Here is a 12,427-nt window from a genome sequence, read left to right as displayed (position 1 = left end):
TTTAAGAGGATCACTCTGGCTGCTATGCTATAAATAGACTGAGGCGTAAGGAGGGCAAGCAGTCATCTAGGGGGGATGACAATGGCTTGGACCAAGGTACAACAATGGAGGAGGTAAGAAGTATTCAGATTATAGGTATAGTTTAAAGGCGGAACTAATAGGATTTTTTTTTTAAATTCAGTTTTATTGAAATATATTCACATACCATACCATCATCCACAATATACAATCAACTGTTCACAGTATGATTACAGTTATGCGTTCATCACCACAATCTATTTCTGAACATTTTCCTTACATCAGAAAGCAGAAGAATAAAAAATAAAAGTGAAAAAAGAACACCCAAACCATACCCCCCATCCCACCCTATTTGTCATTTAGTTTTTATCCCCATTTTTCTACTCATCCATCCATACCCTAGATAAAGGGGGTGTGATCCACAAGGTTTTCACAATCACACTGTCACCCCTTGTAGTCTACATTATTATATAATCGTCTTCAGGAGTCCAGACTACTGGGTTGGAGTTTGGTAGTTTCAGGTATTTACTTCTAGCTATTCCAATACATTAAATCCTAAGAGTTGTTATCTATATAGCGCATAAGAATGTCCACCAGAGTGACCTGTCGACTACATTTGAAATCTCTCAGCCACTGAAACTATTTCGTCTCATTTTGCATCCCCCTTTTGGTCAAGAAGATATTCTCAATCCCACGATGCCAGGTCCAGATTCATCCCTGGGAGTCATATCCTGCGTTGCCAGGGAGATTTACACCCCTGGGAGTTGGGTCCCACATGGGGGGAGGGCAGTGAGTTCACCTGCCGAGGTGGCTCAGTTAGAGAGACAGAAGGCCACATCTGAGCAACAAAGAGGTATGCAGGGGGAGACTCTTAGGCACAATTATATGCAAGTTTAGCCTCTCCTTTGCAGTAACGAGCTTCATAAGGGCAAGTCCCATGATCGAGCGCTTCAGCACATCAAAGCGCCAGTCCCAATGTTTGTGACAACATCAACACCAGTCCAGGTGAGGAAGTCCAACACTTCTGCACCTTCCCCCAGCTCCTCGGGGCGGGGAGGGGGGGGGGAGGCTGTAAATATATTTTTTATTCTCTGCCCAAATTACTTTGGGATGTGTCACTATTTCACTCTAACCTATACTAACCTACTGTATCTCACTTCCTATTCGAAGGAACTAATAGGATTTTATGATGATTTGGATATAGAGTATGAGAGACTGAAGAATGACTTGAAAGTTTTTAGCTCCAGGCCCCAGATAAAGTAATCATCATCCAAGATGAGGAAGATTAGGTTTGAAGGGCATGTTCTGAAATTCTATTTGACTCATTAGTAAAATATGGCCCTATATATCCAGGTGGCCATGTGGTATAGAGAAAGGAATCTGAAACTGAAGAGAGAAGTTAGGGCCAGAGACATACAATTGAAAATCATCAGCATATTTAAGGCTATGACACTCAATGAGTCTGAGCCATGGAGAAGAGGAGAAACCAAAAAACAAGACTGAAGAATGGTCACTGACATAGGAGAGAAAACTAAGATAGAGTACAGTGTTCCGGAAGCTAAATGAAGATAGTTTATTATGCAGGAGGGTATGATCTATTACATTAAACAGTGCCAAAAGATCAAATTAAATGAGCACTGAAAACTGGCCACTGGATTCAGCAACATGGAGGTCATTGTTGACCCTGACAAAGCAATGGTGGAAGAGAGTGCTAATACAAGGTGGTTTGGAGAGAACAAGTATACACAACTCTTTCAAGGGGTTTGGCTGTAAGAGGGAGCAGAAAAATGTGGCAGGCCTATTAGAGGATGTGCAATGAAGGGATAATTTTAAGATGGAAGAAACAACAACATATGATAAGGGGAAACATTCTGCAGAGTGAGAAAAATAATGTCATGGGGGAAAGAAGGAAGAATTATTAGAATGAATGAATGAGAGAATTCAAACTTCAAATTGTTTTTAATCTTCTCAAAAATGATAAGTAAAAAGAAGTGTTCAAAAAAAAACCCTGATACAAACTCTCCTGTGCCAGTTTGAATGTATTATGTCCCCCAGCAAAAGCCATATTCTGTGATGCAATCTTGGAATCCTTTGAGTGTTTCCATGGAGACATGACCCACCCAGCTGTAGGTGATAACTCCAATGAGATAATTTCCATGGAGGTGTGGCCACACCCATTCAACGTGGACCTTGACTACTGGAGCAGTACATAAGCTCAGACAGAAGGAGCAAGCTTGCTACAGCCAAGAGGGACACTTTGAAGAATGCATTGGAACTGAGAGAGGAGCTTCAGCTTACAGAGACATTTTAGAGACGGCCTTTGAAAGCAGACTTTTGCTCCGGAGAAGCTAAGAGAGGACAAATATCCCAAGAGCAACTAAGAGTGACATTTTTGAGGAGCTGAAGCCTAAAGAGGAATGTCCTGGGAGAAAGCCATTTTGAAACCAGAACTTGGAGCAGACGCCAGCCACACGCCTTCCCAGCTAACAGGTTTTCCAGACACCATTGGCCATCCTCCAGTGAAGGTACCCAATTGTTGATGCATTACCTTGGACACTTTACAGCCTCAAGACTGTAACTGTGTAACCAAATAAACCCCCTTTTATAAAAGCCAATCCATTTCCAGTGTTTTGCATTCTGGCAGCATTAGCAAACTAGAACATCTCCTAAAGTTACTTTCAATAGCTTTTAGAAAAATCAATTTGAGATCGTGCAAAAACTAGCTATTCTGGGTGGAGCTCAAGAGGCAGAAACTCCCAGGAATCTAATTTCCTCTAGCATACTGATGCTTTGTTTACCTCAGGTGCGGCCTGCCTTTTGTGGGTATCTGAATCTTCCAAGATCTGTAAATAACTGTGCATGTATTCTGCAGCTTGCTCCCATTGGTGCTTCAACAGAGCTTCTTGGATAAAACCTAAACAAGCACCTGTTGTCTGAGCAAAATCCTTCTCCTTTTTGCCTCCAGTTACTGCGAAGATAAAAGAGAAGAGTCTTTTACTGACAGTGACCCCCAATCTAACTACTCAAATACTTACTGCTTTATCGGAAGTAAGTTTTAAGAAGCAGAACAGTAGGTATTACTTGACCCAACCCTTCCCCAGGATCAAAACCAGTTTTACCTGAAACAAACCCTTCCACACTATTATTAATTATTTCTAGTAAATAGCAAAAGTATCTATTTGGAGATACCTAATTTGATGCTCTTGGGTTACCAGAGTCACCAGATCCTTCAAATCTGATTCAGTCATCCTATGTTCCTTGCATTAAACAATCTGGGGATTCCAAAGAGGACTCCAAAAGCAGTTTCATGTATTTAGAATGGGCATTAGGGTCATCCTAGAAAAAACATTAGGGTCATTCCAGATAAGCATGGCCTTTAATACTTACCAATATTCTGAAAACCCCAAGAGGTGGGCTTTTACTTTTTAAGGATTCAGTACTAGTAATCCAATGATATTAAATGCAAATGAGATTAAAACAGCTGCAGACATTAACATTCACATCTCTAAAGTACTGGTGATACCCTGGTTAAGAATATTTGGGCTTAGTTACAGCCCCATCATATGAATAACTAGTTGCATACTACTACCTCCTCTTCCCTTCTCACAACACTACAAGACCCCTCTAGACCAGCAAGCAGTCTTCCAACTGGAGTACCCTTACACTCGGTAGCACACCAAGACTAATGAGTACAATTCAAAGATAGTTTTAAAGTAATCAATTTTCAGATCTTCATCCTCCTTACAAATGCTTTCCTAAAACTGATCTCCCAGAGAATGTGACTATAATCAAGCCTTCACAATCAAAATTACTCTATATTTCCTTAGAATGATATCACAGGTGTGCATGTTAAGAAAGGGACTGACACTAACACATTCATTTCCAAGTCAGGTGATTTCCAATTCTTCGCGTATCAAAATTGAAAAAGACCTAAAATAATTTTTGATAGCAGATCACTAAGTAATTTTTCATGACTAATTGAGGATTGAAAAGAACCAATATACTGCTATTACTAAACTCCATCCATTCCCATCTTATTTATGCAACTAAGGTTTCTCAGAATTTATATCAATTTAAACAAAATATAATAAAATTGATGCTAAATCCTTTCTCATTCTAGAAATAAATATCCACAGAAACCCAAATAACTGAAAAAAAGGGATAATGCTATCTATTTTATTGAGATTTAAAAAAACAAAAACAATAAAATTTTACTCTTCAAGCTTAAAATTGAACAAATACATGTATTTGAACAATTACATGCTGTTTATAATACATGTTATTTTGATCAGAGGTATACAACTTTTAATTACAATGGTGTCTCGATCCAGAAGAAATTTTAACACTTAAAATCTTAAGACCATAGAATATTAATAAAAAATAATAGTTATTATATAATTGCCTAATATATATGATTTACTAAAAATAAAGTGTAAATACAAATTTTTTTTGCAAGAAGTATAACAAGATGATAAATAAGCTTTGAAGTAAATGGAAACATAAGTTTAAAGTAAAGATGGAACAATATAAAATTTCCATCTATTAAGAGTTTTACAAATTTTTCTTTATTGATGAAAGATATCACATTCCTAAGCTATTTAAATTCCACTGAATACATTTAAAATAGTAACATAATTTTATTTTAAAATGCCAATATTTTTAGATGACACCTTCAGACTGTGTGAGACAGTACCTAATTAGGAAACAAAAAATGTACGGGATATATAAGCAAAAAAGTCTAAAAACTACTGCAGACTAGTGCATCTCAACTACAAATCACCTGGGGATCTTGAGTCTTGCTCTTCAACATGGTCCTAGCACCAGAAGCATTAATATCACCGGGGAGTTCAATAGAACTATAGAATATTGGGCCCCACTCCACATCTACTGAATCAAAACGTACATTTGACAAGATCTAAACCCAAGCCGCCCAGGAACAGTAGCAGCATAAGGCAGCTAGCCCAGGAAACCAACAAAACATCTCTTTCCCAAAACATCCTTTACTGAGGTAAAGAACTGTTCTCAGGAAAAGCTCCCATCCTTCCCTTAAGCTTTCATAGCGCAGACTGAAAATCCACTTTAAACAAGTATATAATCTGAGTATTGGTAAACAAGTATATCCAAATATACTTGGAAAAGTCCCTTCCTGTCTTCCAACTTAGCCCAGTTACCTAAGGAAAATCTCTCCTTTCATTTCATCCCTTTTGTGAGCCAAAAGATAATCTTGTTGCTGATAACTTAATGTTAGTCAAGGAAAATAAGTTTGGGCATGGAATGAGCTATAAAAAAGAACCAGTCACTCAAAAACCAGCCCCTAAAAGAATCCAGCAAGTTGTCAGTCAACAAATACTTTTTGAGCACTACTATGTACCAAGCACCATTCTAAGAGCTTGGCTTACATCATTATTCCAGACTGACCTCTCCCTTATAGGAGTTTTCATTCTAGGAGGCATATCCTTCAGAATGCCAAAAATTGTCTACTAGCATTAAAAACAATTCTTAGGCAATTGTTTTCCCTATTATGGTTAATTACCATGACACTGTCGGTATTATTTGCTATTATTTTCTCATAGCAGATACAGAGATTTTGGGTTTAATAGGCTATCCATAATTATAAATATATAACATATTTCTAATCACATAAATTATGGTCTTAAACCTATTTGCTTGAAGACATAACTCAAACCTCTACAGAGCCCTGGTGACAGAAACATATCCAGGTACATCTTTACTAGCAGTAATCGAATAGCAGAACCTAACCCCAAACTTTAGATTCCTAGTTCCCCATAATGGGTGAGGTAGCACTCCCTCTGAAATACCATGCACTCAAACTTGGCTTAAGTCACATGCATTAATCTAGCAAAAATAAAATGGAAGGAAAGGAACAATTAGTTTTTCAACACTCACTATGCGTGAGGCTCTGTGCTAGGTATTTCACATACATTATTCATTTTTTATATAGCTCAGTGGTTAAATGCACAGACTCTGAGATCAAACAGACCTGGGTTTGACTCCTGACACCATTATTCATAGTTAAGCTTCTCTGAGATTCAGTTTCCTCATCTCTAAAATGCCTAGCATTTAAAATGCTGTGAAGATTAATTTACTGAGATAATTAAATGAGATGATACTCAGATTAGAATTAAAAAATGGGAGCTAAGGGATCTTGAGGGAAAAGAAGGTTGGGCTATGAAATACGTATTGAGGGCAATAAGAAAAGTGCTGCTTCAAATGTATTCCCAGGACTACTTCACCCAACATGCCAATAGGCAGATAGCTAGTTCTTTTATTCAGTCCAATAGGGAATTTATCCCATAGAAAAACTTGCCCCTATTTACATTAGATGAAAATGGGGAAAATACTCCTTTCTGAAACCTATTATAAAACCAATTCTATATGAAATCATTACAATGCAATTCAACAGGAACTTCTTAAATACCTCTTAGGTATATACTCCTCAATGGAAGAGTCCCTATCTTCCAAATCTGCATATCACCAATATTTAGCCAAACAAGTAAGTGCACAAAATAATTGTTGCTGAAAAAAAAAAAAAACAGTGTCTCACAAATCAGACTATATGTTATTAATTCAAAGGAAAACAAATCTAAAATAAAAAAATATATTTGTAAGTGATTTATTTTTTCCTCACGGTCTAAAAAATAAATCACGGCACATATTTCCTATCTTGAAAATTGAAGCTCTTCCCAATCTGGTTATTCATTTTGTATCCATACTGAATCTAATCAATGCCTTGCATTAAAGTGCATTAAAATTAAAACAGTCATACATTATTTTACTTACCCACAGTTTCTATTTGCTTTCGCAGCCAAGGAAAATACATTCCTGTACCAGAGGGCACAGATATCTCCACCACATCCTTTGTCACTGGCCTTGTTAATTCTTCAATGAAATCACTCATACCTACTCCAAACTGAGATTATCAGTTACTTTCTGTACTTCTTAACCCATAGGCTTCTGAGTCGTAAAGAAAAAAGTCAGCTTTGGATCTAATACATACCTGACCAACAGAATTTTTTGTACTTCAGGGTTCCTTTAAAGTAAAAATAAGATATAATTATGTCACCAACAGTCAAAATCCCTTCAAAAAAGAAAAAAAACAAAGACTCGGCAACTATAAGCCAACACATACAAAGATAACCAAGATACTGTCCTTTTAATTAAAAACAAAGTCTAGAAGAAGAAACAGAAAAAGGAGAAATAACAAAACAGTATGAAAAGAACAATAATAGTAGTAGTAGCTGCAAACATTTATTGGGATCTTACTATATGCCAGGCACATAAATTATCTAATCGTCACTGCAATTCTGAGGTAAATACTATTATTTTCCTCCATTCTGATGCTGAGCAAACTTGAGGAGCTTAGTGGTAATTACGTAACCTGCCCAAGGTCACAAGAAAGGTGAGGACAACATTCTAGAATGGAGAAAGGACATCAAACTGCTTTGCAGAAGAAGAGTTTGGGCGGGAGGATGTGAAAGAGGAGGACGGGAGGCAGTTATAACAGAGGTGGGAAACGAACTTAGTTAGCCATGAGCCAATCTGAATTTAGACTTGTTCCTAAAGATGCTCAGGGTTCCCTTCCTTTACTGCTCATATCCGATCAATTATTAGGTCCAACTGATACTACCTCCAAATATTTCACCAGTCTTCCTTCTCTCCAATCCTACACCACTACCCTAGTTCAGGCCGCCTTCAAATTTTGTCTAAATTACTGCAACTTGTAATTAGTTACCCTGCCTCAAAGTTTGCTTCTCCGCATTACAGCCAGAATAAACTTTTAAAAATCAAATTCTTTGGTTAAGAGCATGGGCTTGAAGTAGCACCTGAATTTGAATCCGACCCACCATGTATTTTCAAGGAGTCATTTCAGAAGCCCAGCCTCCGCAAATCTGCAGACCCAAATGTGAGCCACGCAGTTACCATGGTAACATGGCTTTTCCAACCCCTTTCCCTTAGTCTCAGAACTCAAGGTTTCGGGGCACCCGGAGAAAATATCAGAACAAGGATGAATCGTCGCACACACATTCCCGTTCCATTTGGAAGCAGGCAGTCACGGATAGTCGACATCCAAGGCACTTACCTGCCTGAAGCGTGATGCCGGATACCCACACTCAGCGGCACAGCGTGACCAAAACCTCGCCGGAAGTGGCGTTGCTGGAGCTTCTGTGAGTAGGCGGAGCATCTGTTCCGGAACTCGGGCTGTGCGCAGACGCAGGCCCGCCCCTAGTACCGCTGTGGGGGTTTCACTGGCGCGCCTCAACTCCGGAAGTGACCGACGCTAGAAATTGCAGCATTCCCAGGGATTTGGCCTCAAGTTTATGTTTTAATCTGTCCCAGCCGGAAAATGGAAGATTCTGGAAATGAAGAAGGGTTGGAAATGAAGAGCAGTCGAAAAAGCAGACTGTCACCTTACCCACCTTACCCGAGTGATTTATGGTATGGCGACCCTTCAGTTTCTGCTCAGCTCACGGGCACACTGCGCGAGCGGGGACGTGGCTAGTTGCCCTGACAAGCTAAATTCTTCCTTAGCCTTTTAATTGCTTCTCTGAGCGCTCTTTTCCCTTTTTATTAAAGTATTAGTTTTGACCTTCGCGTGAATTTAAGCGACTCTGACTGCCTCCCCACAATTCGGACTAGAGTCTCTTTTTCCTCCTCCGTGAGCGCTGTGCTGAGTACTTTTCCTGGGCCACGTTTCGTTAGTGACACTGAAAAACCTGTATGAAATAGGGGTCAAAAGTAAGACAGTTAAACTATGTGAAATGAGGGACAGTTGAGGGTTTCTAGGAATGATAACCTTGGAAAAGCAGAGAACCATGTGAACATAATATGAGTCTACAATATTTGGAGAGCTGATCCATCCAAGGAGGGTTGTGCTACTTTTGTAGAGCATCGGAGGATAGAATTAAGATTGAATAAATGCTAAAAGGAGGCACTTTTAAAGTCATTCCAAGAAAGAATTTTGTTAATAGATAAGATTGCATCAATAATGGTATAGGTGACCCCAGGAATCCTTGAGTTTCTCCTCCCCAGAGAGTGAATCATTTGAGCAGAATCAGGGTATTGTGCACACAAAGGGTGTAGTAAGAGTTCTATGTGGATTCCTTAAAATGCTACAAAAAATAGATTCTATGTTGTACTCATAAATACTATATAGTAGTTACGGGCTGGCAAGAAAAATTCCTCTTGCTGTGCCTTATGTCGTAAGTGTTTGGCCTCCCTCAAGTCTGTACTCAAGTGCTACAGGAAAGGCTGACCTAAATTTCAATGTGGCAGAGGAGGGCACACACGTAAAAACATGGTCATTAACCCTGAGCCTAGACCTTAATCTGGCTGTATTTCTTCCTTTGTCAAGAGATGTAATTTCACCAAAACTAACCAAGAGTTGGTTTTATGTGGCTAGAAATTGATGTTCTCACAAAAAATGGGGAAGAAATTTCTGATATTCCTTAAAGTTCTCAAACACCTTGTGCTGGTTTGTATGTATTATGTCCCCCAGAAAAAAACATGTTCTTTGATGCAATCTTGTGGGGGCAAATTGATTAATTTTTTTGATTAGTGTGTGACCTTTTGATTGGATGTTTCCATGGAGATATGACCCACCCAACTGTAGGTGATAACTCTGATTAGGTAATTTCCATGGAGGTGTGGCCCCACACATTTCAGCATGGGCCTTGATTAGTTACTGGAGCCTATAAAAGCTCAGACAGAAGGAGCTCACTGCTAGCTAGCTGCTGCAACTTACAGAGACATTTTGAAGACAACCGTTGAAAGCAGAGTTTTACTGACGCTTTGGAGGTACTAGCCCAGAGTTTGCCCAAGAAGCTGATACAGAGACATTTTGAAGAATGCCGTTTTGAAACATAACCTGGGAGCAAGCAGACGCCAGCCATGTACCTTCCCAGCTAACAGAGGTTTTCCAGATGCCAGTGGCCTTTCACCAGTGAAGGTATCCTATTCTTGATGCCTTATCTTGGACACTTTATGGTCTTAAGACTGTAACTTTGTCACCAAATAAACCCCCTTTATAAAAGCCAATCCATTTCTGGTGTTTTTCAAAACAGCAGCATTAGCAAACAGGAACACACCTCTGGACAGCAGTAGATAAAAGAGGGAAAGTTAAGAACCAGTATCTTTATATGCTCTATCTACCTCTTCCCTTTCCCATGGTACAACTCCTATAGAAAATAAGTTGGGACAAAGAAAGTAAAATCATTGACTATACTGTATCACAATAATAGAATGAAGAATTAACACCAATCCTTCTGTGCTGGTTTGAATGTATTATGTCCCCCAAACGCCATTATCTTTGATGTAATCTTGTGTGGGCAGACTTTATCAGTGTCGATAAGACTGTAATTCTTTGAGTGTTTCTGTGGAGCTGCCCCCCACCCAAATGTGGGTGATGACTGATTGGATAATTTCCATGGACTTGTTGGCCCACCCATTTGGGGTGGGTCTAAGTTGAGTCACTAATGGGAGCCATATAAATGAGCTGACAAACAGAACAAACTCAGTGCAGCTGTGAGTGACATTTTGAAGAGGTGCTACAGCCAAGAGGGATACTTTGAAGAAAGCACCGGAGCTGCCGATGAGAGACATTTTGAAGATGGCCATTGGAAGCAGACTTGCTTCGGAGAAGCTGAGAGAGGACAAATACCCCAAATGCAACTAAGAGTGACATTTTTGAGGAACTGCAGCCTAGAGAGGAGTATCCTGAGAGAAAGCCATTTTGAAACCAGAACTTTGGAGCAGACGCCAGCCATGTACCTTCCCAACTAACAGAGGTTTTCTGGACATCACTGGCCATTGTCTAGTGAAAGTACCTGATTGCTGATGTGTTACCTTGGACACTTTATGACCTTAAGACTGTAACTGTGTGACCTCCTTTATAAAAGCCAATCCATCTCTGGTGTTTTGCATTCCAGCAGCATTAGCAAACTAGAACACCTTCTCAAACTCTTCCAAAAAACTGAAGAGGTAGGAACTCTTCCTAACTCATTCTATGAGGCTAGCTTAACTTTGATACCAGAGGGTATCAAGGGTAATTAAAACACTATAGATCTCAGTTTCCATTGATGTGTTATTTCCCTTCATTCTGAAGAACATCTTTAGCATTTGCTAATAGAGCAGGTCTGCTGGTGTTGAATTGCCTATTTTGCATTCAAGTTTGAAGAATATTTTTGCTGGATATAGAATTCTGAATTGAAAGTTTTTGTCTTTCAGCATTTTAAGCCCTTCCATTGTCTTTTGGCTTGTTTCTCTGATGAGCGGTGAGCTGTCATGGGTATCATATTTGCCTGTGTGTAATGTCTCATTTTTCTATGGCTTCCTTCAAGACTTTTTCTTCCCTATTTGGTTTTTATCAATTAGACTGTGATGTGTCTAGGTGTGGTTTGTTTCTTCATAATTATCTTTCTTGGGATCCATTAAGTTTCTTAGATCTTTAATTTTATTTTCACTAAAATGGAAGTATTGCAGCCATTATTGCCTCAAATAGTTTTTTTCTGGGCAATTCTTCCTCTGCTCTCCTTCTGGGACTCCAATATGTCTACTTTTGTTCCTGATTGTTTTAGTTTCCCAGCTGCTAAAACACATACCATACAAGGAATTGGCTTAACAACAGGTATTTATTGTCTCACAGTTTCAGAGCCTAAAAGGTTTGCTTCTTGCCATGGTCAGCAGCTTTTGGCTGATTGGCAATCTTTGGGGTTTGTGGTAGTTTTAAGTTGTATGTACCCCAGAAGAGAGCATTTAGAAAAAAATCCATTCCTGTGGATTGACCTATTGTAGGTGGGACCTTTTGATTAGGTTATTTGAATTGAGATGTAATCCACCTCATTCAAGGTGGGTCTTAATCCTTTTACTGGAGTCCTTTACAAGAGGATAAAAAACAGAAATTAAAAAAAAAAAAAAAAAAAGCCTTAGAGAGCTAAGAGAGACACAGATAAAAGAAAGAAACATGTAGAAGCTTAGAGAGGAAGACATTGGATCCAGAAACTGGAAGCAATGAAATTGAAGAGAGAAGGACCAGCAGACATCATCATGTGCTTTGCTATATGACAGTGGAGCCCAAGCTCACAGGTAAGTGGCCTTCAGGCAGAAGGTATCATCCTGTTAATGCCTTAATTTGGACATTTTCCTGGCCTTAGATCTATAAAGTTGTAAGCTAATAAATTCTCTTGTTAAAAGTCAGTCATTGACCTGCAGAACATGGTGGAGTGAGTGAGGCTTCCTCTTCATGAAGGAAACTAGAGAGGGGCTGAAGAATGCCCAGGGCTGTGTTTTTGGGGTGTGTGTGGCCATAGAGGGACTCCAACAGTACATGGTGGGGACATGGATGGAAAGGCAGAGAGACTGTGCCTTGAGGGACAGTGTTCTAGTTTGCTAA

The 12,427-nt window shown here is 39.2% G+C and overlaps 1 protein-coding gene across 4 annotated transcripts in view; it reads right to left on the bottom strand.

Annotated features, from left to right (window-relative positions):
• The window catches only part of TAF1A (TATA-box binding protein associated factor, RNA polymerase I subunit A), a 57,502-nt gene extending 49,275 nt beyond the window's left edge, over positions 1 to 8,227 (bottom strand). Inside the window, exons 1-4 of one of the 4 annotated variants that reach the window (XM_037823391.1) lie at positions 8,120 to 8,204; positions 7,037 to 7,069; positions 6,820 to 6,949; positions 2,817 to 2,986 (exon numbers count right to left, since the gene is read on the bottom strand). In XM_037823391.1, the coding sequence (XP_037679319.1) occupies positions 2,817 to 2,986; positions 6,820 to 6,937 (288 nt within the window). In that variant the 5' untranslated portion in view covers positions 6,938 to 6,949; positions 7,037 to 7,069; positions 8,120 to 8,204. Of the gene's footprint in view, positions 1 to 2,816; positions 2,987 to 3,207; positions 3,355 to 6,819; positions 7,070 to 8,119 lie in introns of those variants that run through there. The other 3 variants (XM_037823384.1, XM_037823400.1, XM_037823406.1) reach the window with 3 other exon arrangements.
• Between the last annotated feature and the right edge of the window lie 4,200 nt (positions 8,228 to 12,427).

The sequence above is a fragment of the Choloepus didactylus genome, chromosome 2 (genome assembly GCF_015220235.1).
Source record: "Choloepus didactylus isolate mChoDid1 chromosome 2, mChoDid1.pri, whole genome shotgun sequence".
Taxonomy (NCBI): domain Eukaryota; kingdom Metazoa; phylum Chordata; class Mammalia; order Pilosa; family Megalonychidae; genus Choloepus; species Choloepus didactylus.
The sequence above is the reverse complement of the archived record's forward strand: the minus strand, read 5'-3'. Positions and strand labels throughout refer to the sequence as shown.